The sequence below is a fragment of the Sorghum bicolor genome, chromosome 8, assembly GCF_000003195.3.
Source record: "Sorghum bicolor cultivar BTx623 chromosome 8, Sorghum_bicolor_NCBIv3, whole genome shotgun sequence".
Lineage (NCBI taxonomy): Eukaryota > Viridiplantae > Streptophyta > Magnoliopsida > Poales > Poaceae > Sorghum > Sorghum bicolor.
The window spans coordinates 3,047,708-3,070,135 of NC_012877.2; the positions used below are offsets into that span (position 1 = coordinate 3,047,708).

The following is a 22,428-nucleotide window of genomic DNA, read 5'->3' on the forward strand; positions in this document are numbered from 1 at the left end:
CTGTACAATTAGTTTTTCTGTTCATCTATATTTAATACTCTATGTATGCGGCTAAAGATTCGATGTGACGAAAAATCTTAAAAAATTTTGGATTTTAGAATAGAAGTAAACAAGGCCTAAAAGAGGGAGCGGAAGTAAATAAATGAAGACGAGAAAAAGAGGGAGAGAAAAGATAAAGGTATTATGAACATTTCACTATTTTCATATATTTTATCTAATATATTTAATCAATATATAGTATCAGGTCCACGGCGGAGCTGTTCATAAAGTCGAAGAAAAAAAGACTACTCTACCAATAAACAAAACTATACCAAACAGAACTATACTCTATTCGTCTATATTTCGACAAAGTTATTTTTTCTCTCCAAATAGATTAATATATATATATATCTGCTACCATAAGTTTTAGTACAAATACGAGAATTTTTTTATATAGATTTAGTCAGGTTTGAAATTAATTGATTTCTTGAAGATTACTCTTTTCTTTATGATATGAAGCTGGCTGCTATATCTTTATTTTTTTTAAAAAATATATGTATCAACAGTTGATTCTATTCGCTTGAGCTTTTATCTACCTAATCTATCAGCTAGTTAATATATTTTTTCCTCAGGCCTTGTTTAGTTCCAAAAAAATTTACAAAATTTTTTAATTCCTCGTCACATTGAATCTTTAGACATATGTATAAAGTATTAAATATATACGAAAATAAAAACTAATTACACAGTTTGGTCGGAATTGACGAGACGAATCTTTTAAGCCTAGTTAATCTATGATTGTTTAATATTTGTCAAATATAAACAAAATTGATACTATTCATATTTTATAAAATATTTTACAAAATATTTTATAAATAAACAAGGCCCAGGTCCCCAGCTGCCAAGTCTCCCCTGCTTGGCTGCTTCCTTCCCCGGTCTTGACGCGCCCAACTGTAGCACTACTGTACTCACACTAACCATAACCGTGATCATTAACTGCAGTAAGCGAAAATGACAGCGCAGCCATTATTATTACTACTACCAAATGATTTCCAATCACAGATTCAAAACCCATTATATTATTATTATTATTATTATTATTATTATTATTATTATTATTATTATTATTATTATTATTATTATTATTATTATTATTATTATTATTATATTTTTTACTTAACACAAAGGAAGCAAAGCAGCAACCGATTCGCTCGCCCCACTTCCAATCGCCGTCTCATAAATCCGGTCGGCGCCCACATCCACCTCCGCCTCCGCCCGCCGCCACCTTCTCCTCTACTTCCCGGCACCGCACCGCCTCTCCCGGTCCCAGCACCGCACCGCGCTCCTCGGACCAACCACTGGGCTCGCCAGTCGCCGACGCTCCAGGCAGGGGCCCGTCGAGGGCGAGAGAAATCCGCGCCTCGGCCCCCCTCCTGCCGCGGGATTTCAGTTACCGCCCGCTGCCGCTTCATCCGCGAAGGCAGGCAGGCAGGCAGGCAGGCAGGCAGGCAGGCGGCGGCAATGCCGCTGGGCTCGCCCGTGAAGCGCCTGCTGCGGCGTGCGGCCAAGGGGAGGCTAGACAAGGCCGAGCTGGCGGTGGCGGGGCTGGCCGCGGCGGCCGCCGCGCTGCTGCTGCTCCTCCTCTGCGCCTCCTCGCTCCGCTGCTCGGCCGCCGCGCTGGTGTCCGCGCACGGGAGGCTCTGGGCCGGCGGGGTCTCCATCGCTGCTGCTTCGGACGCGGATGCGGCGGCGGATGTCGACAAGCGGCCCGTCTCCGCACCGGCTACTGCGGCGGCGGGGAGTGGTGGCGACGACGAGGAGGAGTGCGACCTGTTCGACGGGGAGTGGGTCTCGGCTGGTGGCGGCGGGTACCCGCTCTACGACTCCAGGGACTGCCCGTTCCTCGACGTCGGCTTCCGCTGCGCCGAGAACGGCCGCCCCGACACGTCCTACACCAAGTGGCGCTGGCAGCCGTCGCGATGCCATCTCCCCAGGTTCGTTTTCGTTCCTTCGATCTGCTGCTATCTTCTTCTTCCTTGCTTCAGTCGTTCCATGTCCGCCATCTCCAGAATCTCGAGATTGGTTTTGCTAAGCTTGTCAGAGCGGAAGAAGCGTGCGTGGGCATACTACTACCTCCGTGTTTCTTTTTTTTTTTGGATTGAATCTTGAACCAGTCTAAATTTTTGGCGCTGCTACTTCAGACTTTCAACGTCCGTGCAGTGTTTGTTCAATCTTGAACTAGTCTAAATTTGACAATTGACACTGCTACTCCAGACTTTCAACGTCTAAGAAAAAACTCCTAGACAAGTAGTACGAGTACACTGATCTGTACTTTAATGAGATGTGGTTATGTGGATCAGTCGATGCGCGTTGTGGAACTTAAATTAGATCATTGCAGTATAGAGTATATGTATATAATATTGGATGCTCTAGACCACCACATCACCTTGGGACTACGTAGCAAGATTGGAAACCCGATGCCCTTTGCCTGCCACTCGGTCAACAAATATATGGTTACTCCTAGGAATGTGGGAAGAAATATTTGCTAGTATTGTTTAGTTATGCAGCGTGTCATGCTGTTTCCATCTCGGTGGGAGGGTGGTCTCTTCATGCTATTTCTTGACCCATCATTGTGGGTTGTGATTATGTTCCGTTGCCTTTGTTGGCACAACGGCGTGTTGCTTATGTACCTTAATTCTGAAATGAAACCAAAATCTAATGTCACCTTTACAACTGCACTATATTCACAAGCTAACAATAAAAATTGGTGGTGTTTGTTGCGTGGTGCTACCAACAGTGGTAGAGATGTTGACTCATCTGTCTCCAGGAATAGCTAACTCGCAACGGATTATACCACTTTTCTGCATCTGCCACCCTTAATTGGGCGTGAGCATGCCTTCAGTTTGTACTGCTGATTGTGACATTTAGTTGGATTGTTTGCATGTTTAGGTTGTTCTGAAACTGAAAGATTATACCTACTGATTGTGGTAGAGAATTAAAGTGGAACTACAGTAATCTTGGTGGGCAATTTACAGCATTTTCAGAAGAATAACTGCCTATCGTCAATTTATTTCTTGTACAAGCAGATTCATGGTTTTGTGGCCTTGTAAATCATCTCAATCTCTGATTCTCTAGTGCTTGTGGTTTATAACTGAAGAACAATTCAGAAGATCCGCATTACCTCTCTAGCATTATCGGTATTCTTTGTCTCTGACTTAGTGATATTCTTTATTTGATTTGTTAGATTTGATGCCAAAAGCATGCTGGAGAAGCTACGAAACAAAAGAGTAGTTTTTGTTGGTGATTCAATTGGAAGGAACCAATGGGAGTCTCTACTTTGTATGCTCTCTAGTGCTGTTCATAACAAGAGCTCTATCTATGAAGTTAATGGGAATCCCATCACAAAGCACATGGGTTTCTTGATTTTCAACTTTACAGACTACAATTGCACTGTGGAATACTACAGATCCCCCTTTATAGTCCTTCAAGGTCGTCCACCAGCAGGAGCCCCTGAGATTGTTAGGTACAGTATTCGAGTGGATGCAATGGATTGGATGTCTGACCGGGGTAAGTGGAAGGATGCTGATGTATTGATCTTCAACACTGGGCATTGGTGGAACAATGAGAAAACAATCAGGGGGTAAGCATAACTTGGTATCACACTGATTTTACATTCAGCTAGTTCTTCTGTTATAGATAGCTATATGCTTTCAAGTTTTTTTGCGATATTGTTTTGATCAGTTGAAATGTGATCGCCATGTTTAAGGAATTCAATTTTCATTTTGTAATAGATACAGTGTCTAGTTATCCACATCCATCATGCCATGACATATGGTCATATATATGATTTTCTGCTAGCTCTTGGAGAATATCACGTGATCCTGAAATTGCTGAGAACATGGATTGCTCGATGATGTTACAATTTTCTGATCACCACAATTGAATCTTATGCCCATTTGAAGCTAGTTTGCTGACTTGCTGTTATGTTTTTTGTTGGTTTTTTTTATTTTTATTTTTATTTTTATCAGGGGTGCCTACTTTCAAGTAGGAGATGAGGTCAAAATGGGCATGACTGTTGCAGATGCTTACAGAAGGTCGATACAGACATTGTCTGATTGGCTTCACAAAGAAGTTAACACAAGCAAGACCCATGTCATCTACCGTACATATGCTCCTGTGCATTTCAGGTCTGTGTAATCACCTACTTACACTTACAAGTGATCACTCCCCTCATCTGTTTGTTTTTATAATTATTTGACAATATTTGAGATCATTTATATACGTTCTGAACTTAATCATCTTATTGCAAAAAGTGATTGAAGCCTTGAACAGTGCATGCCTTTATTTCTTCGCCTTGTTGAAAAATCCATGATTGTACATAAGTAAGATATGCTTTTAGTGATATGTTAAATCGCCTGTTTAACCAGAGCAATCTGTATATGGTCTGCAGAGGTGGTGACTGGAAGACTGGTGGGAGCTGTCACTTAGAAACTCTTCCAGATGTGATGCCAGTGAAGTCCCTGGATGAATGGGCTGACTTGCTTCAGCCCGTGAATGATTTTCTAGGGAGCAACCTCAGATCCAAGTTGGTTGGATTAGACCTGCTTAATGTGACGAGAATGACAGCTCAGAGAAAAGACGGCCACCTCTCAGTATACCTGAGCCCTTCAGGACCTGTCCCTCGCTACAAACAGGATTGCAGCCACTGGTGCCTTCCTGGAGTTCCTGATACCTGGAATGAGCTTCTCTACGCCCTTGTCATGAGAAAGCATGAGAAGATGGGTCAGAATGCTTCCCTTGCTAGCACTAGGACACTGCACACTGAAGATGGAAATGTCTTCAGCTGATCATCATGACAAAACAAGTTTCATAGTCATCCTGCGCGATGAGTCGATAATAGCTGCTGTTTCACATACCAATTAGGATAGGATGCCAGAGTGGCGAAACACATTTTTGGATCATGGGCGTTTGCAGGAAGCTGCGTACCGCCCTGCTGTGCTGTGTTTGCATATGGTGATGTTAGTGAATAGCTGAGCTAGAGGTCAGTTGTAGTATAGCTTTGTGTGGTGAAGGCAACTTGTATGGCTCATGGAGAGGTTATTGGAATTGGCATTGGCAGTGTATCTAGGGTTGCTACAGCGAATGATGTAAATATGTAGCTGTGAAAGTGGGGGTGGTTTTAACTGAAGCTCACTGCAGTTACGAGGTGCATGTGCATGTGAATCAAGAATTTCTAAGCTGTACAATTGTTGCTCAACGGCTCGAGTTCCATGCTCGTGATCTCATTTTGTGTGTGCCTTATGACTTACATCTCAGTCCGTTCAGTAAACTGTCAATTGAAGTTGTCATGTTTACGTAGCAGGATTGGTAACTATATGGAGAAAAGCAATACAGGAAACAGAACTAAGCAGGCTAAGAGCCATGATGAATAATTTGTTGCAAAATTCATAGTTTGCAATGTGCAATTACATAGAGCACCAGAATGTGGTCACAATCACATTGATACAGGATCACTTCGTGCTGTCAGTCTATTGGCACTACACTTGAGCTCAGCAATGACAATGTTAGAACTTCATAGGGCACACAAAAAATAGTTTCAAGATTCTCCGTCACAACGAATCTTGTGGCACATGCATGAAGCATTGAATATAGACGAAAACAAAAACTAATTGCACAAGCCTAGTTAGGCCCTATTTAGATGCAGCCAAAAACCAAAACTTTTGGAGAAATGAGCACTTTTTGGAAGAATAGATCTAAACAGAGGCCTGTAAAACTTGGGCTATAAAGATTTGAAATTTGGGACTTTAGAGACCCAAAATTGTGTAAACTTGCTTAGGGGCCCGAGTTGGACGTCGTATACCCCCAATTAATGAATCAAATCAAGCATTAAATGAGGGCAAATCTGTCTTATGTGTTGCAGACCAAAAAAATTGGAAAGCATCTAAACACCTATTTGGAATGTAAAGTTTACGGTCAAAAGTTTTGGAATGTAAAGATTTGGGATCTAAACAGGGCCTTAGTCCATGATTAAACAATGATTACCAAATTAAAACGAAAGTGCTACAGTATCCAAAATCTAATTTTTTCCAACAAGGCCTAAGTTAAACTTTTTAAATTTTAATTGTTAATTGAATTTCTAGAGTTGACTTAAGTTAATTTTTTTTTAATTTTGAACGAATTTTTAGCTAAGATTTATAGTACCAAATTAGTATTATTAAATTTATTATAAAATATATTTTCATAAGATACTCATTTGAAACTTTTTTTTCTAATATCTATTGAAAATTTGTGTATTTCTGCTTGAGTCGTACGAGATGAAATTTTCATATACAGTTCTCGGAGGAGAGAGTCGGACTAGTTACCTATCTCAATAAAGTATATGATTGATTTAAAAAACGTCTTAAGATTCAGACAATTGTGGATGATATAACTAGTAAATGTGTTTCTTCTTAGGTCAGTCTCAATACATAGTTTCATGGCACAGTTATCAAAACTATAAACTAGGTAATCGAGCCACGTGAGTTTCATGGGGATGAAACTCCTCTCTCATCTGATGAAACTCTTTCATTTAATGACGCTGCCAAGTCAGCAATTTTGCTTATGTGACATTATATTTAATGTGTATGACACTTCTATAAAACATACATTAAGACTGACCTTATGTCAACATATTTTATTGCTTAAGTGTAAATATTAATGTTTTTATTTATAAAGTTGATTAAATTTAAAAAAAAATAATTGATACGTATTCTAGAAATTAAAGTTTTAAGGGATAGAGAGAGTAGGCTGGAAACTTGCGACAAGCTCATGAGTGCCGGGACTGTTGTCCTATAAATTTCTTTGCGTAATTATGTACGTAGTAGTATTTCCTTCTTCCCAAGATAGTTGATACTTGAAAAAAAAAAGTTTTGGATCTTATTTAGTTCGTGAAATGAAAATATTTAGGTATCACATCAAATATGTCGACATACTGAAATATTAAACATAGATTAATAATAAAAAAATAAATTACATACTTCGTCCGGAAACTACGAGACGAATTTAAATTCATTATTAGTTCATATGGATTACTGTATAGCTAATTATAGACCACTTAGACTTAAAATATTCATCTTGTGATTTACAATCAAGTTATATAATTAATTTTTTTTTGTCTATATTTAGGGTATGTTTGGTTCCTCTTGCTAAATTTTAGCTAGCTAAAATTATTTTAGTTACTCTTGGGTGATTAATGGGACTAAACTATTTTAGCTTTTTTTTAGTCAATATGTTTGAAACTTTAGCTATTAAAGTGAGGTAGCTAAAATTTAGCAAGGGAACCAAACATGACCTTAATGCTTCCTGCATTCACCAAAAATTCAATGTAATGGATGAAATTTTTTTGAACGGAAGGCCTTTTGGAAGCTTATTCTTGGTGTTGAGATAGTTGAGGAGTGGACGGTGGTATGTGACGACTCTAGTATTGCGTGGCCGTGCTAAGCTTATGGACTACCTATAGGGAATAAAAAATTATTTTTTTTCACTCATCTCTCTCTTTTGGCTTTGCACAGGATTGTAAAGAGAAATAATTCTTTATCTTATATGGGACTCATCTTATGGACTAGTTATTGGCTAACACATTATAGAGACAACAATAGCTATTGTCTACTGACGCAAAAGCTGCTCATATAGACTAGACCTTGTTTAGATGCACCAAAAAAACCAAAACTTTACAAGATTTTCCATCACATCGAATCTTACGGCACATGTATGGAACATTAAATATAGATAAAAAAGATAACTAATTGCACAGTTTACCTGTAAATCACGAGACAAATCTTTTAAGTCTAGTTGCTTCATGATTGGATAATATTTGTCAAATAAAAACGAAAGTGCTACAGTGTCAAAATTCAAAAAGTTTTTGTATCAGAACAAGGCCTAACATTGTGGTTGCTATCCCCTCCAGCGCACCCAGACCATCAACCAACGCACGCACGCGCGCGCCACCGCGGTTCCCCTGCGCTGGCAAACGCAATGGACGCCGTCGCGTTCCCGCCGCCGCCCGCGCCGTTCCTCGACGAGGACCTCGATTTCGGCGACTTCACCTTCGCCTCCGCGCCCGCCGCGCCGCAGCCGCCCACCGCCTTCGCGGCCTTCGACGACGACTGGGGCGACTTCGTGGCGAGCGGGCTCGGATCCGACGCCGACGCGGGCGCCTCCGCGCCGACCGCCGCCGCTCCCTCCTCCTCCTCCTCGGCGTCCTGGGAGAAGCCGCGGGGCCCGCTGCCCCTCTCCCTGTTCGGCGCCGACGACGACGACGGTCAGGAGGAGGAGGAAGGGCCCGCCGGGCCGCCGCCGACGGCCACGGCGCCCCAGCGCGCCCCGTCCTTCCCCTCTAACGGGCCCAGTCCCGCGGATCTGAAGGACCTCATCGCTGGCCTCTACGGATCTCAGCCGCCCCCAGCTGCCGATGCGGTCCCGGTCCCGGTCCCGCAAGTGGAGGCGGAGGATGACCAAGGGTTTGGAGACGATGATTGGGAATTCACGGCGGCGACGGCGGAACCTGCCGATCAGGATGGAGGCGGACCAGGACATGCGGATGGAATTGGTAAGATTGAGGTGAGCCTCCCTGCCGCACTGTGACGCATTTCCTGATCCCCTTCGTCTTTGATTTTAGTTCAGGTGCTAAATTGTCGTGAGATTGAGATGTTTGGGCTTTGGAAGAGTGACATCGACTCTATCCAAGTCAATATGATATGGTTGTTTTGTTTCAAACTCCCAGGACTGTTTGGGAGTGGCTGGCGTGATGTATCGATAGATAAAATGTGACGCTTACAGAATGCAAACTTGAATATGGGTGGTGTAAACTGAAGGGTTGGGCTACTGGGCTGAGATGAGCAATCTGGTTGCTGGGAGATGCAAGGATTGTTGATTCCTTGCAAACTTTAATCTAGACACCCAAAGCTGTTCTGCTTTAGAAAATCCCTGAGCTAGACTTGTTACTACTTGCTAGTGCAACATTAGGATGCCTCCAGTAAACATAAATTATATTATGTTGTTCAAGTAGAACTACTTTGCAAGGTCTTTGTTTTGCCTATTTGTACACATGGCAAAGGTGAATATCTGAGCAATGTTTTCATATCTTTCAGGATATAACAAAATCATTGAGCACTGACCAGGAAGACTGGTCATCGTTTACCAGTGTTGATGACAAACTGAACCATGTTCATCAAACAACCGATGTTGTTGGGACTTGTACTGAAGAATTTTTGAAGGCCTCCACTTATTTGCCGGCCAACAATTCAGCTATACTTAACCTGTACAAAGAGAGCGAACGAGCTGATGCTATTCACATTGCTCAAAGCTCTGCAGAAAGTGTCCAGAGTTCATCTGATCTGTTTTCTAATAATGAAATGGTGAGCATTCATTGTATCTAAGTTTTCCACTGAAACAACTTTATTTCATATTCTTTTGATGTACACTAATGATCAGTGATCAGAACTCTTCATTTGAAACAGATGACAACCATTCCAGTAGGTCAACACGTGATTGCATTTTGATTGAATTCTACCATAGAATGAGAGAAGAGTCCTTGACAGCAATATCCCGGCACGTGAAGGAACTTAGGGTCAGTGATTACTCATTGCATTTCTAAAAGGACGTTATTTGTGTATTTTGTTGCTTCATAATTTTGTAACTAAGGATATGCATTCAGGAAGCACAGAAGGAATCTACATTCTCTGATGAAAACAACAAAGCAACTGCAATTGGAAGGGATATTCAGGTGTGTTCCTGACCATTTGTGTCTGCAAATGAGATTTTTCGTGTGAATATATTAAAGGATTGCCTTGACCATAACTTATTGTTTGTATATTCTTATGTTCATGTGTATCACTCGAGAACTGGTAATCATTGCTATTAATCCATTTTCCATCAACCTCCAGGAAATACACGACAAACTAAAAGATTCTTCGCTGCCCAAAGGCTTTTTCACAGAGGAACAGCCTTGGAAGGATGTATATATCACAGAACTCCTTAAATGTACCAAAGAGGAACATCTGAAGGATTTTGAACAAGAATATTGTTTAGCAGAAAAGATAGAACGGGTATGTATCATACTATCATTGTCTATGTTACGTAAGTTTCTCATCATTATCAGTAATGTTGTATAGGAACTCTCCCTACTGTTGGCAATCCAAAAATCACATTCCTTGGAAATTTCTGTCTTGATTTATAGTTTCACACATGTTGTATAGGAACTTCTTCCTTAATTTATAGTTTCAACTCAAGATCAGTACACACTTTTTTTTTTTTTGCTGAACCACTTTTTTCCCCCTCTGCTCAGTTTGGCATCATTATTTTATCTTAATAAGTTAATATTATCATAATTAATCCCTTCTGGTAAACTTTAGAAAATTTTCTTCAATGATTTCCTATTATTTATAATCTAATCTGCATTATGTGCAGCCAATCTTGCAATATACCTTCTGTTTCTTGCTCATATGATTGATGTGATTTTGAATAAGAAAATAAATAATCTATTGACCTTTCTGATACCAAATTTCAGGCATTGGAGGACACGGATATTGCAGTTGAACTTTACAAGCTCAGTGTTTCCACCCTGCATATACTGAAACTAGCATCCAAAGAGGAGCAGGGTGATTATGTCGGTGCATGGTACAGTATGCTTCTGTCCTGTGCCCAAGAATTGCAGCATGGTGCGGCACTTTGGCAAGAATTTTATCATGCAAATGTCCGCGACAGAGTAGTTTCTGAAGGTACAAATATTTTGCATGATCAGAAAAGCTTTATCATTCATTTGGGGTCATTTATCTTCACAGATAGAAGTCAACTATAAACTGCCATCTATGTTGGTTTTACAGGTGGTCACTACTTTATTGCTCTTGGGGAGATATATAGAGTTGGACAGATTTTACATTTATCCTTGCAGTGTTTCAAGCCCTGGGTTCTTGCAGATCCTGGAAAGTTGAATAAAATGTTGTCTTGTTTGGACAGCTGCACTGATGCTTGGACTAGTGGTTTGGAAATGGCTCTTAAGATGGTCATTGACAACAATCACAAAGATGCAGCTTTTGCTAAAGCTCTCATGGAATCGATTAACAATATTACAAAACTTGAAGTGCCCAATCTACAAAATATTATTCCCAACAACGAGATGCGATGTAGACTAACTCTCTTGCCAAGTAGTCTTCTTCCAGGTAAAACTCCCAAACTCATGCTACTGTTGCTCTTTTCAAACAGAAATTTTCAGCTCTGATATTATTCTTCCAAGATATCAACTAATTACTGTTGTCCTTAATGTAGGATTGAACGTGGTCATGTGGAATGGTGGTCACTATTTTGTTAAACTCGCAAATCTGTGGGCAAATCGGATATCTCCTGATCCTCCTCTACTGCCAAGCAACCTTGCCTCTTCATTGAACAATGCAGCAACACTTGCCAATCATGCTGAATAACATGTCAAACCTCTGAGGCTGTGACCTACTCTGATGGAAGCATCAAATGCATTTTGTGTGAAACCTGTTCATCAAGTTGTCTTTCTACGTAAACCGTGGAAGCACGAAGCACTGTGCTGAGTAGAGGGCTGTTTTTGGAAGATGAGATCGAAGGTGACTGTTCCTTTGCTGGCCATTCTTTTGTACAAGTTGTAATTTACACCATTCTTTCCATAGTGCCGGATAATGGCGCTAGTATAGCAAGTCAAAAGGGAATGTCAAGTTTGGAATTGAACTTCTGGTATGATGTTGTACTAAAAGCCATCTGATATGGTGCAAATGTGTAGAATATCAAAGCTGAGAATTGGAATACGGAACATGGAACATTCTTTATTATTCCTCAATTGTGCATTGTGTTTGCCTTATGTGTATCTAGTCAATGAGTTGCTCAGACGTTTTGACATGGTCACCAGATCAATTTATTAGCTTGAACAAGATACGTCTTATTTACACCATTCTTTTCAAAAGTGACGGATAATGGCACTAGTATAGCAAGCCAATAAAGAATGTTCAGTTTGGAACTGAACGATTTGTATAAAGAATGTTCAGTTTGGAACTTAACGATTTGTATAATGTTGTACTAAAAACATGTAACATGGTGCATTGTTGTCGATTATTATCCATGCTGAAATTTGGAATACAGAACGTGGAAACTCTTCTTTGGCCATGAGTTACCAGCTTAGATGTGAATTATGTTTTGCTGAATCAGTTGGTATTCATCAGCTATATGCGTTGTGGATTTAATTTTTTAAGTTGCTCGGCCGAACTTTGACGATGGTCACTTGCCATGAGTGGGACCGCTATAACGGTACAATATATAGGAAAAAATGATCCTGGATATAGATCCTTGAAGCATAGGATGACAAACAGATCAAAATATATAACCTTTTCTCTGAGTTACATAGATCAGAAACAGAAATAACAAGCAGCAAGAGATAGGGTTAGCAAAAAAGTCTAGATCAGCAATTGAAGTGACAACCTAACGAGGGAACAGTATTGGTATTGCATTATTCCATCTGCCCATTGAACTGTTACACCGCAGTTTAGTCGAGCAAATTCCGATCTACATCACAATTGGAACTGTAAAAGCAAATCCTATGATGGCACCATAGGAAAAACTGCTCATTTTTCAAGCGCTATAGGATTATACATAGCCAATAAGTTTAGGCCTAGTCAAAAATAGGCAAAAACATGCCCTAGTAGACAAGCATAGGCTGATTGCCTAATCATCCAGCTCAATGATCTTCACAACAGAGGAATCACCCACTTTCTGGCAAACAACGACACGGTCATGGGACTTGATGACACCCGAGGCTTTGCCATGGTCAAGAGCAACCTTCAACACAGACTCATTTGTAGCACTGGTAGATTCAGCCTGAAAGACAATGTAGATTGATTAATATACCGAGTCACCAGGCAGTCATTCGTTAGTTCAGTCAGGTATCAATCAGCTTGCCCCACCCAATTTGAAATACATGAAAAAACATTTAAGTTCAGCGAAGTCCAATTGAGAGCTTCATAGATTTAGCCTGACTTTGTCTTATAAGCTATTATTCTATAGGCTCGATAAACCTGCCGAGAGTTTTGAAAAATGTTTTGATTAACCATACTTTATCACACCATTCAAACTGTTTGAAACTGAACTAGTGAACATCATTCTAGTGCTCTTCCCTTGGAACTTGGTGCAAAGCCCAATGGAAGCAAGACCACTAGAACATGATATTGTTATGTTAATAAAGGTCGATATATATGTACGAACCCTACCTTCATATGGGATCTTATTACCATAGAAGAGGTGAAACAAAGCTACATTTTGAAGAATACAATGATGCTAATCCCATATATGGGCTACACATAGGAAATCAGAAGTATGTATTGTAATTATAGTATATACTTCAATCCCTCTAACAAAGGAGATGGTTAACTTACTGGATGCCGTGGATCAGCAAGCATAGGGAAGAGGCCCCTAACTATGAGTGATTGCCTTGCCTGCAAGAAATCATACAACAAATGAGTCACATAGTACCAAATATCAGCACAATCCACTGACAAACAGAAAACAAAGTCGAATGGTTACATGTTTAATGTCAATAAGCTAACTTTGCACAGGCAATGATTCACAAATAAATGAACAGCGTGCTAATAACAATATGAGAGCCCCACATTGCATAAATATAGAACATTGATGTGAAGATCACAAATACAAAAGGGAAAGGTTGCTCACACACCTCAAAAGCACCTGTGAAACTCCACCTCAGTTGGTTTGTCTTCAGACGAGGAATGACAACAGAAAGAACAGGCATGTTGGGCCTGTACTTGGCAATGAGCCTGCAAATCATTTAGATATACATGAGACTAATTTTCACTGAACTTAAACTACAGCCCTGTACAAGCAATATTCATTTGTATATATATACCTTGCAGCCCGTCCAGAAGAGGTGAAGCAAATGATGACTGATGCCTTAACTTTGATAGCAGCTCGCACCTGGAAAAGTAGTTTATGGTATTTTAGACAAAAGAAATCAGTGTCATGACAATTCGTGATTGTGGTACGACATTGACAGAAAAATGTTTCTCATGCAAACATAAGGCAAAGGTTGAAATATGAGATCTTACTGCTGAGGAAGCAATAGACTCCAAGTGGGTCATAGGTTCTCCCACATACTTCACAGTTCGCTTGTAGTATAAATCTTGGTTGAATACCTTCTCAGCCTGTAAAACAATTGACAAACATTGTATACTAAATTGATCAATGACAAGCCAGATGCAAAGGGGAAAAAAGTACACATAGAAGTAAAGATAATAATTGAAATGCAAATCTTCATCAAGAAAACATATGACTCAATAGAAATTTTACCTCAGCACAAATTCTGCCCACTGTTGAAATAGTCTCCACTGGATATAAACCACGGAGAGTCTCAGCACCAAGGAGAATGGCATCACTCCCTGAAGTAAAAGCAATTGTGCATCATGATTGGACTGTCCTTTCTAAGTGCACCATGGACCAGTATGTCAGGCTACAAAAGCCAGAGTCCATGAAAGATTTTTGGAAATCCATTAAAATTGTCAAGAACTTACCATCGAGAACTGCATTTGCCACATCAGTTGCCTCCGCACGAGTAGGCCTGAGGTTGTCAGTCATGCTGTCCACGACACGAGTAACAACAGCAGGCTTTCCAGCCATGTTGCACTTGTGAAGCGCAGACTTTTGAAACAGAAAGACCTACAATATGGAGAACCCAGAGAGGTAAAGATCAAAGGCTAAATGAACTGGTATAAAACAAGGACAATTGTTGCATCTTAAAACAAGAGAAAGGTATTATTTTATTATGAAAAGAAATGTTTAAGGTTATGTCACTAAAAGTTGATGTATATTGTCTGTATTTCCTTTAACATCTTAGGTTTTGGGTACTAGCGTACGTCTAAAATGAGGTGTTCTGAACTGATGAAATGTTAGTTGAGAAAGCCAACCTTCTCAGGTGGAAGGTCAATTCCTAGGTTTCCTCTTGACAGAATGATACCATCTGCCTCTGCCAGTATTTCATCAAAATGGTTCAAGCCCTGCAAAGCAATAAGTGGGTAGTTGTAAGACAAAAGCTACATAAGCGAATAATGAAAAAACAAAGATCTTGAAAATACCTCAACATTCTCAATTTTGGCAAAAATCTGAGTTTGGCTAAGATCACCCAATTTCGAGAGGTACTCGCGTGCCTGTGTTGCAGGGGAAAGAAAAATACTAGCACTGTTAACAACATTCTTCTCAAACAAAGTGGAGACACTGTATTCAAACATAGTTAGAGTACTCGTAGTTACACAACCTTTTAACTGAAGAAATACTTGTATTGCTTATTAGAAGCACAACAACTATAGAGGGCAAACAAAATAACTCAAGATGCATCCATAATGTCATTAGTTGCTTACCTGCCGCACATCTTCTGCATGTCTTGTGTAAGACAAAGAGAGGAAGTCAATCTTATTTGGAGCACCCCATTTTTTGATAACCTGAAAGCAGTTCATGCAAGTAAGTCTTAGGATGGATCTAAGGACAGGGCTGGATCTTTACAGCAGATATAGTTCGGACCCAAAATTTGCATGTTGTTAAAGGTGAAATTCTGAAAGGAAGGGGATGCATCAAACTCAAAGCAACAGTTACGCAAGGATACATAAATCACATTTTTGAGAGTAGTTACTTACATCCTTATCCTCATGAGACAGCGTGGGCAAGTCAATATGGATCTGGGAGCAATGCAGTGTGAAGAGTGACCCAGCCAAGGTAGCTGTGTTCTTGATTATACAAACCACATCGTCTCCTTTAACTTCAGAAACCTATACAGGCAGATGGAGGAATTGTTATCTGAAAACGCAGACTACAGGAAGACAAACGGAACATACAGATGTAGCACAGCTGTAAGTACAGGATGCCAAAGGCTTTTACCTCCAACCAAACTGAAGTAGTCTCGCTACCGGTGAACAAGTATTGACCCACAAATATTGTTGCACCTGGTGTCACAGCCTGCAAGGACCAAAGTTTTTTTTTTTCTTTCAGCGCTGTCATGTGGAAACAAGAGACTAGAAGTTGATCTGCTACAGTAGGTAGCCATAGATTGATCTGCTAGCAGTTGCAGCTGATTGCCTAGAACTAGAAGTAGTAATTAACTAAAACACAGAACTGGATATGGGATCTGATCTGACAAAAACAGCAGCTAACCTTGGCGAGCCCAGAGAAGTTGATGGGCAGCAAGGTGGAGGTGGCTTCTTGGCCCTGATGCGGCGTGAGCACGACAGTCCCGTTCTCCTCAAGGGAGATGGGGGTCTCACTCTTGTTGACCACCTGCAGCTCCGGTCCAACCGTGTCAAGCATAACCTGCAAGCAAGCAAGCAAGCAAGCGAAAGTGTGATCCAGTCGTCAGGTCGTGCCGCATAATGGCTGGCGCGTACTAAGGATTAGGTGCGTTTATTTGCAGTTATATATATGCGACGAGAATCGATGGAAAGAGAGAAATAAAGAGGGGCGGGGGCGGGGTTCTCCACTTACAGCGCAGAGCTTCTTGGTGGACTTGATGGCGAGCTTGAGGTTCTCGAGCGTCTCCTGGTGGTAGGCAGCGTCTCCCCACGAGAAATCGAAGCGAGCGACTGCCAGCGCGCCGGAATCACATACGTAAGTTTATTATAAACAACAAAAGACAAGAAATTGCGGTGTAATCTGAGCTGAGCTAGCCATGGAGACAACAGAGAGGGAGAGTGAGAAATTACCGGACATGCCGGCCTTGAGGCAGGAGGAGATGGTGTCGACGGAGCGGGACTTGGGCCCGAGCGTGCCGACGATCTTGGTCATCGCCGGGAAGAAGCTCTGCGACGGGATCCATCCACAGGGGCGGAATCAGAGCAGAATCCTGAGAGTAGTAGCGAATCGAGGAAATCTGAAGAAAGCCAAAGACGACGCGGCGGCTTACGGTCTTGGATGGCTCGAGGATGGAGGCCATCCGGATGGGCTCCTCGAGCAAAAGGTTGGTGGAATGCATCGTGCCCCTGCGGTGGTCTCGTCGAGGTCGCGCTTCGGATCAGATCGGGAGGGAGAGCGAGGGAGCTGCTGGCGGGGACGACGCGGGGAGGAGCGAGCAACGCAACGGCGCGACTCCTTTTGTTCTTCTGCCCCCTCTTCTCTTCTTCTTATTCTCCAAGAAAAAAAAAAAGAATCGAAGAGGAAAGAAAAGGCAAGCTCGGCGGTGGATGTGGATGCGGATGGCGAGTGCGCTGCTCTTAATCACGCACACGTCTGAACGTGGTCTCACGGCAAATCTCGTGCAATTAATAGGTCGTGGTGGTGGTTTTCAAGGCGTTGTTTACTTTTTTTTTTTTTGCAAAATAGATACTGTAATATTTTCGTTTGCATTTTACAAATATTGTCCAATTATAAACTACCTAGGCTCAAAAGGTCCGTTTTATATATTACAGATAAACTATATAGTTAGTTATTTTTATCTATATTTATTGTTCTATATATGGAAAGATTTGATGTAACGTAGAATCTTAAATATTTTGCTATTTTTTTAGGAAGTAAACGAGACCCAAATCTAAATGAATGGACGGAAAATAAATAAATAAATAAATAATTGTAACAACGAGAAGGAAACAGTGGATGGCGACACGCGCCCGCGCAGCGGTTTGGACGCTTGGTTTGGACTTTTTGGACGGCGGCCGGAGACGGACATGCCGCCGGTTTCAGAATTGGGCGTCGCGGCGGACGGCGGTCAATGCCAACGGAAAAGGGCGTCGGCGTCGCAAAACCGGGAGCCTCTCCTGACTGACTGCCTGCCTGCCAGTGGGCGCGGCGATAGCTAGGCTGCAGCTGCAGCAGCAGCAGCAGCATTTTTTTTGTTTTGTCTGGAGGCAAATCACATATTTCAGTAGACAAACATTTAGGCAAATCGCCCCAAAAAAAGTTCACTTACAAAGCTCAGGGCTTTGGCTGGTTAACAGTTTGATATCCGAGGACAATATATAGACTTCGTAAGCAGCCAAAACATCAGCCATTTTGTTATAACACCTGCTGTAATTTGAGATAATACTACTCTATGAAAATATAGATCGCATTATCTGTTAGGATTGTCGTATAAAATCTCCAACACCACTTAGGTCAATTCCATTTGTTTTAAAAGCAGAGGCCAACATTGAAAAAGTCCCTGTCGCTTTTTTTTTTCCTTCTTGCATTTGTTAAAGCTTTGTTCTCCCTTCCAGAACATTGTTTACGACCCACCAAATGAGAAAGCGTTTTTTTTTTATTTCGTCCATAGGTATGCAGCTTTGCATATTCGTCCAGGGCGGTCCAGGTCTGCCACCTTTTCTCCCCCAAAAATATTCCAACGTACGTGCCATGGTCTTTTCCGTTCTACTTGACCAGATTGCTCTTTTGGCTCTTCTAGATGAAATCGAATATACGTGGTCCAAGCAGGTTTACCGAAACTGCATTGCATTGCTGTATGACGTGCTTCCTCCATTTAAAATCATTATAAAGCCGTTTATATTTTCTAATATATACATATATAGCTTATGTTCAAATACATAATAAAAGATATATATATACTAAAAAAAGCCAGAATGATTTATAATCTAGAATAGATAGAGTATCTACCTACACTCTCCTAGAGACTGATATAATATCTAGAATCAAGCTAACTGTTAAGCATCAACTAGCTAGGATCTAAGTTGCTTCTACCTGTCACTCTCAGGGACGACCACTGCTCGATCTCAAGATCTCAATTGCTCCACCGTACCACCACGACATCAGAACATTCTTCTGGTATCCGATGATGATTCCAAAGAGATGGTATTCCATTCCACCTCTTTCTCTTCTTCACACGTCATACTAGATATGTTAATATAATTCTGTATCGTCAAAAGGAAACATAGATACAATCACTTGGACAGAGTTTCATTTTTGCCTCCTCTTGTTTTGTGACTTGGCCTAGAGTCAGAAAACGCGCATATCAAACCAAGAACTAGGGACGTTAATTATTGTTTGGCAACTGCAGGTGTCACTAGATAGTTACACAGCTGCATCCACCTCTTCCAAATTGGTCCTCGGCCTCGAGCATCACGAGTTTGCGACATTATTTATACCAAAACCATATATACCAAACATCGAGGGCGACGAGCAAGTTGGCCGTGCAGTACCCGTTCTTCATGCCAAAAGCTCGTGAACACCTCTTAGGATGGCTCTGGGAAGTGCACGTCGTGTTGCCCTAGAGGCGGTAAGGCCAATTAGAACATCAACGAATCAAAATCTAAAGGTAGGAGAAGAAAGTAGTGGACTGATTTTTTTTTTGCCAATTGCTTGTGTTTAACCTCAATTGACTATGATCCTCTAATATATAGAGGGGGCGGTTTTATCAAACCTCCTAAAGTCACAATCTACAAGTTTTTACGAGATCGGAGGAATTTGGATCAAATTTGAGATGTTTTGACTTGGACTAGGCTGGTCTATTTTTCTCTAATCCCCACGCCGCCTTGCCTAACACCGGCCTATTATGCTGTTTTTGTTGTTGTTGCATAGTCACTATTGAGGCTAGAAATGATCAAATTTAACCCTTTTTTGATTGTGTTTGATTTTCAAACTAAAATTAAATCTCCTTTGATTTTCAAACTAAAGTTGAATCTCCTTTGATTTTTTTTTCTATCTACGAGCCCCCTCGTGCACAACTAGATCGATTTGATGCACATGAACATTTTAAAAAAAACTAAGTCGAACTGGTAAATCTTTAGATTGATGAAGTCATAATAGATACCTCGATGTTAACAAATACATCGCCTATAATTGAAAGAAAAACGTCGTTAACTATAATAAAATCTAGAAAAAAAAACAAGCATATGTTCCATGTTGAGAACTTAAACGTGAATGGATAAATTCTGCCATAGAAAATCTAACCAGCTAAAGTATGCGCAGTTCATGTGCATGGCTGGGCTGCTCGACCTGGCCATGGTTGGCTTCTGTTTTTGCAAGGTAGAGGGCAGAGGTAGATGAGAGTCGGATGCTTTGTGTGTACGAGTGAATGGTTGTATTGCTGTTGGGGGTCTGTTGGGCTGCATATTGAGTCCGCTAGACAAGCCCAGGTCGAAGGTGAAGTAAAACGGGTTACGGAGGCCCGGCCCAGCACGTTCTGACTTTGGGAGCACGAGCACTGCTTTTCGAAGAAACCAAATTGGAGAATTTGTTGGACCTGGACCCATATTGCGCATCTGTCCTAGAAGAAGGTAAAATCATTTGCTAAAAAAAAAAAAGAAGAATCTGCTCAAACAAATAATTGCATGCTCAGGCAAAATCAAAATGGAACCTGACGTGAATCAAAGGGTAAAAAAAGGTACTTGAAACAGAAGGAAAACCATACACACCCAGCAGATGGAATCCATTAAGCCCCTACGCATCGCCGTTAATTAGATCCCTTGAGCAAGAGTGGGCGGACCAAATGGGATCTAAGATCGACACCATCATCGTCGTCGACAACTCGCCCTAAGTTCTTATCGCTAACTCGACGTTCGGCGGCACGAGGACCCCGTAACGGCGTAGCAGCTCGGCTTTGCCCATGTGCCATCCGATCTCGTCGTGATGTCCAACCTGGATACGTGTACAACACGGCGATTGGTGCAGTGCTCTGCACGTACCGGACACCACACGGCATCCTCGAAGCATGATGACGGCGCCTTGTTCGTTAGACTGATACGTCATGGTAGAAAAAAATGTTGCATGGTAGAAAAGAAATGTTGCCTGATTTTTTACAAGAGAAAAATAAAGCTCAATGTCTTTGCTCAGCCAATAATGAACCACGAAGGCATATGATTGGCAATGCAAGTACACACGCATGTACAGACCAAGCATGCACCCAAACACCCGAATGCCATGTCCATCAGCGCACTCACGATACAAACTCTATCGTAGAGTCTACCTCGAACAATGTGGACTTAAAGTCTAAATAAGACTTAGAGTCTTATTTTTTCTATCTATTTCTTCAATAAATATGCTGTCACATCAGCAAAATATCATAAATAATATGTAATTAATTGTCTTGGACTCTGTGATAAAGTCTTGCATTGTGAGTGCCCTCAGCACATTAAACAGCTAGGAGCCTGTTCACTTAGGCTTGGTTTAGTTCACATAAATTTTCGGCCCGATCCAAAATTTTCTGGCTTTCGGCCTTTTGTAACTAAACGGCCCGCAGAAATTTTCGGCCTCGTACTGTAGGCCCAAAAAATAGCCCGCTACCGCCACCAGATCGCATTGCATATAAACGTAGGAGTCGGCCGCCATCCGCAACATCCCAACTCTAGCCGCTCGCGTCCCGCAGCCGCACCCCATCTGCGCAGAACCCTAGCCGCCGCCGATCCGGATCCTCCGCCGCCACCGCGTCCCTCCCCCGAAGCCGGCGGTCCAGATCCGCCGCTCACCATTCCCCCCGAGCCCTCGTCGCCATGGACCATCAGCACGGACGCGACTACGCTGCGGAGGCCGCCGAGGAGGACCGCGACGCCATCTTCCCCCACGATGACTCGGCTTGGTTTGAACCCGGCCGAGCCTCAATCCGACGAAAGTGGGTCGAGCAACCTGACCAACCGGTTAGGGTTGGACTCCCTAGATCTGAACGACAGCGAGGGTTGGTCCGGCGGCCCGTCGTACCCCGACTATCTTGCGGGGTTCAACGAGGTGCCCCCAATGGCTCCTCGTCTGATCTGCTTCCCCGGACGGCCCATGACGGCGGCGGACGCTCAATTCCAGGCCCCGCACACCGTTGGCGCCGGATCCGCGATGTCCCCTCCATGGAGTCATCCTCATCCGCCCCCACCCACGCGACCATTGGAGGCGCCTTCAGCCCGCCCTGGCCTCCTCGACATCCTGCTGTCTCCGCAGACCTTGGAGGCACGTTCTGGCACCCCCTCCGAGAACACGTTCACCGAACCCGCCTACCCGCCATGGGAGGAGCCGCACGCAGCGTACACGGCGGCCGTCTTCCGACGTATTTGTAATTCAGCAGTTTTGGTTTCTGTGATTGATTGTGGACAGTTTTGTTGATGATTACAGGTGATTTGTTGTTGTAAATGTGTAAGAACAGGAAGACATTGTTTTGAATACATGTTGTGTGAAACTTTTTTGATTGGAGATGAATGCAGTAATGTCATTTGCAACATATGTTGCATGGTTTTGCATGTGCATGCAGCAGTTTGCATGAGGCACCTTTAATGGTCACCCAAAAAATTTTGGCAACTGAACACCACACCCAAAAAATTTTGGATGTCATGTTTTTGGGCACCAATCATAAGATGTCAGCCTTTTAGATTAACCCAAAATTTTTTGGAAACTAAACAAGGCCTTAGCAGAGAAATTATCTCCATGCTGTTTTCTCCATATAATTATCTCCAAAAGATCTTTTTCCTACATGTATATATACCATCGCTAAAAGATCACATA

At 42.0% G+C, this 22,428-nt stretch overlaps 3 protein-coding genes across 3 annotated transcripts; 2 read left to right on the forward strand and 1 right to left on the reverse strand.

The window, feature by feature from the left end:
- Positions 1,202-5,277, forward strand: LOC8066953 (protein trichome birefringence-like 11). Its single transcript, XM_002441774.2, has 4 exons — positions 1,202-1,970; positions 3,221-3,616; positions 4,005-4,163; positions 4,427-5,277. Exons 1-4 carry the CDS (start codon positions 1,498-1,500, stop codon positions 4,821-4,823), a joined length of 1,425 nt encoding a protein of 474 aa, XP_002441819.1. The 5' UTR covers positions 1,202-1,497; the 3' UTR covers positions 4,824-5,277.
- On the forward strand, positions 7,913-11,836 carry LOC8074872. Its single transcript, XM_021445686.1, has 8 exons — positions 7,913-8,574; positions 9,105-9,371; positions 9,455-9,583; positions 9,671-9,739; positions 9,900-10,061; positions 10,523-10,733; positions 10,839-11,174; positions 11,281-11,836. The coding sequence occupies exons 1-8, from the start codon at positions 7,990-7,992 to the stop codon at positions 11,430-11,432; spliced, it is 1,911 nt and encodes a 636-aa protein (XP_021301361.1). The 5' UTR covers positions 7,913-7,989; the 3' UTR covers positions 11,433-11,836.
- On the reverse strand, positions 12,413-17,248 carry LOC110429577 (pyruvate kinase 1, cytosolic). The gene is made up of 16 exons (XM_021445687.1): positions 16,925-17,248; positions 16,725-16,821; positions 16,507-16,604; positions 16,180-16,335; positions 15,907-15,984; positions 15,666-15,797; positions 15,393-15,473; positions 15,111-15,182; positions 14,943-15,032; positions 14,550-14,694; positions 14,329-14,417; positions 14,088-14,183; positions 13,889-13,956; positions 13,700-13,799; positions 13,401-13,460; positions 12,413-12,846 (listed from the first exon to the last, which is right to left on the reverse strand). The coding sequence occupies exons 1-16, from the start codon at positions 16,991-16,993 to the stop codon at positions 12,694-12,696; spliced, it is 1,584 nt and encodes a 527-aa protein (XP_021301362.1). The 5' UTR covers positions 16,994-17,248; the 3' UTR covers positions 12,413-12,693.

Excerpts from the sequence above, each read along its gene's own strand:
- LOC8066953 (XM_002441774.2), top strand. The coding sequence starts at position 1,498 with ATGCCGCTGGGCTCGCCCGTGAAGCGCCTGCTGCGGCGTGCGGCCAAG. Across the intron at positions 1,971-3,220 it reads TCGCGATGCCATCTCCCCAG|ATTTGATGCCAAAAGCATGC; the intron begins GTTCGTTTTCGT and ends TTGATTTGTTAG. Across the intron at positions 4,164-4,426 it reads TATGCTCCTGTGCATTTCAG|AGGTGGTGACTGGAAGACTG; the intron begins GTCTGTGTAATC and ends TATGGTCTGCAG.
- LOC8074872 (XM_021445686.1), top strand. The coding sequence starts at position 7,990 with ATGGACGCCGTCGCGTTCCCGCCGCCGCCCGCGCCGTTCCTCGACGAG. Across the intron at positions 9,740-9,899 it reads CAATTGGAAGGGATATTCAG|GAAATACACGACAAACTAAA; the intron begins GTGTGTTCCTGA and ends ATCAACCTCCAG. Across the intron at positions 10,734-10,838 it reads CGACAGAGTAGTTTCTGAAG|GTGGTCACTACTTTATTGCT; the intron begins GTACAAATATTT and ends TTGGTTTTACAG.
- LOC110429577 (XM_021445687.1), bottom strand. The coding sequence starts at position 16,993 with ATGCATTCCACCAACCTTTTGCTCGAGGAGCCCATCCGGATGGCCTCC. Across the intron at positions 13,800-13,888 it reads TCTTCTGGACGGGCTGCAAG|GCTCATTGCCAAGTACAGGC; the intron begins GTATATATATAC and ends AATGATTTGCAG. Across the intron at positions 12,847-13,400 it reads TTGCTGATCCACGGCATCCA|GCTGAATCTACCAGTGCTAC; the intron begins GTAAGTTAACCA and ends ATTGTCTTTCAG.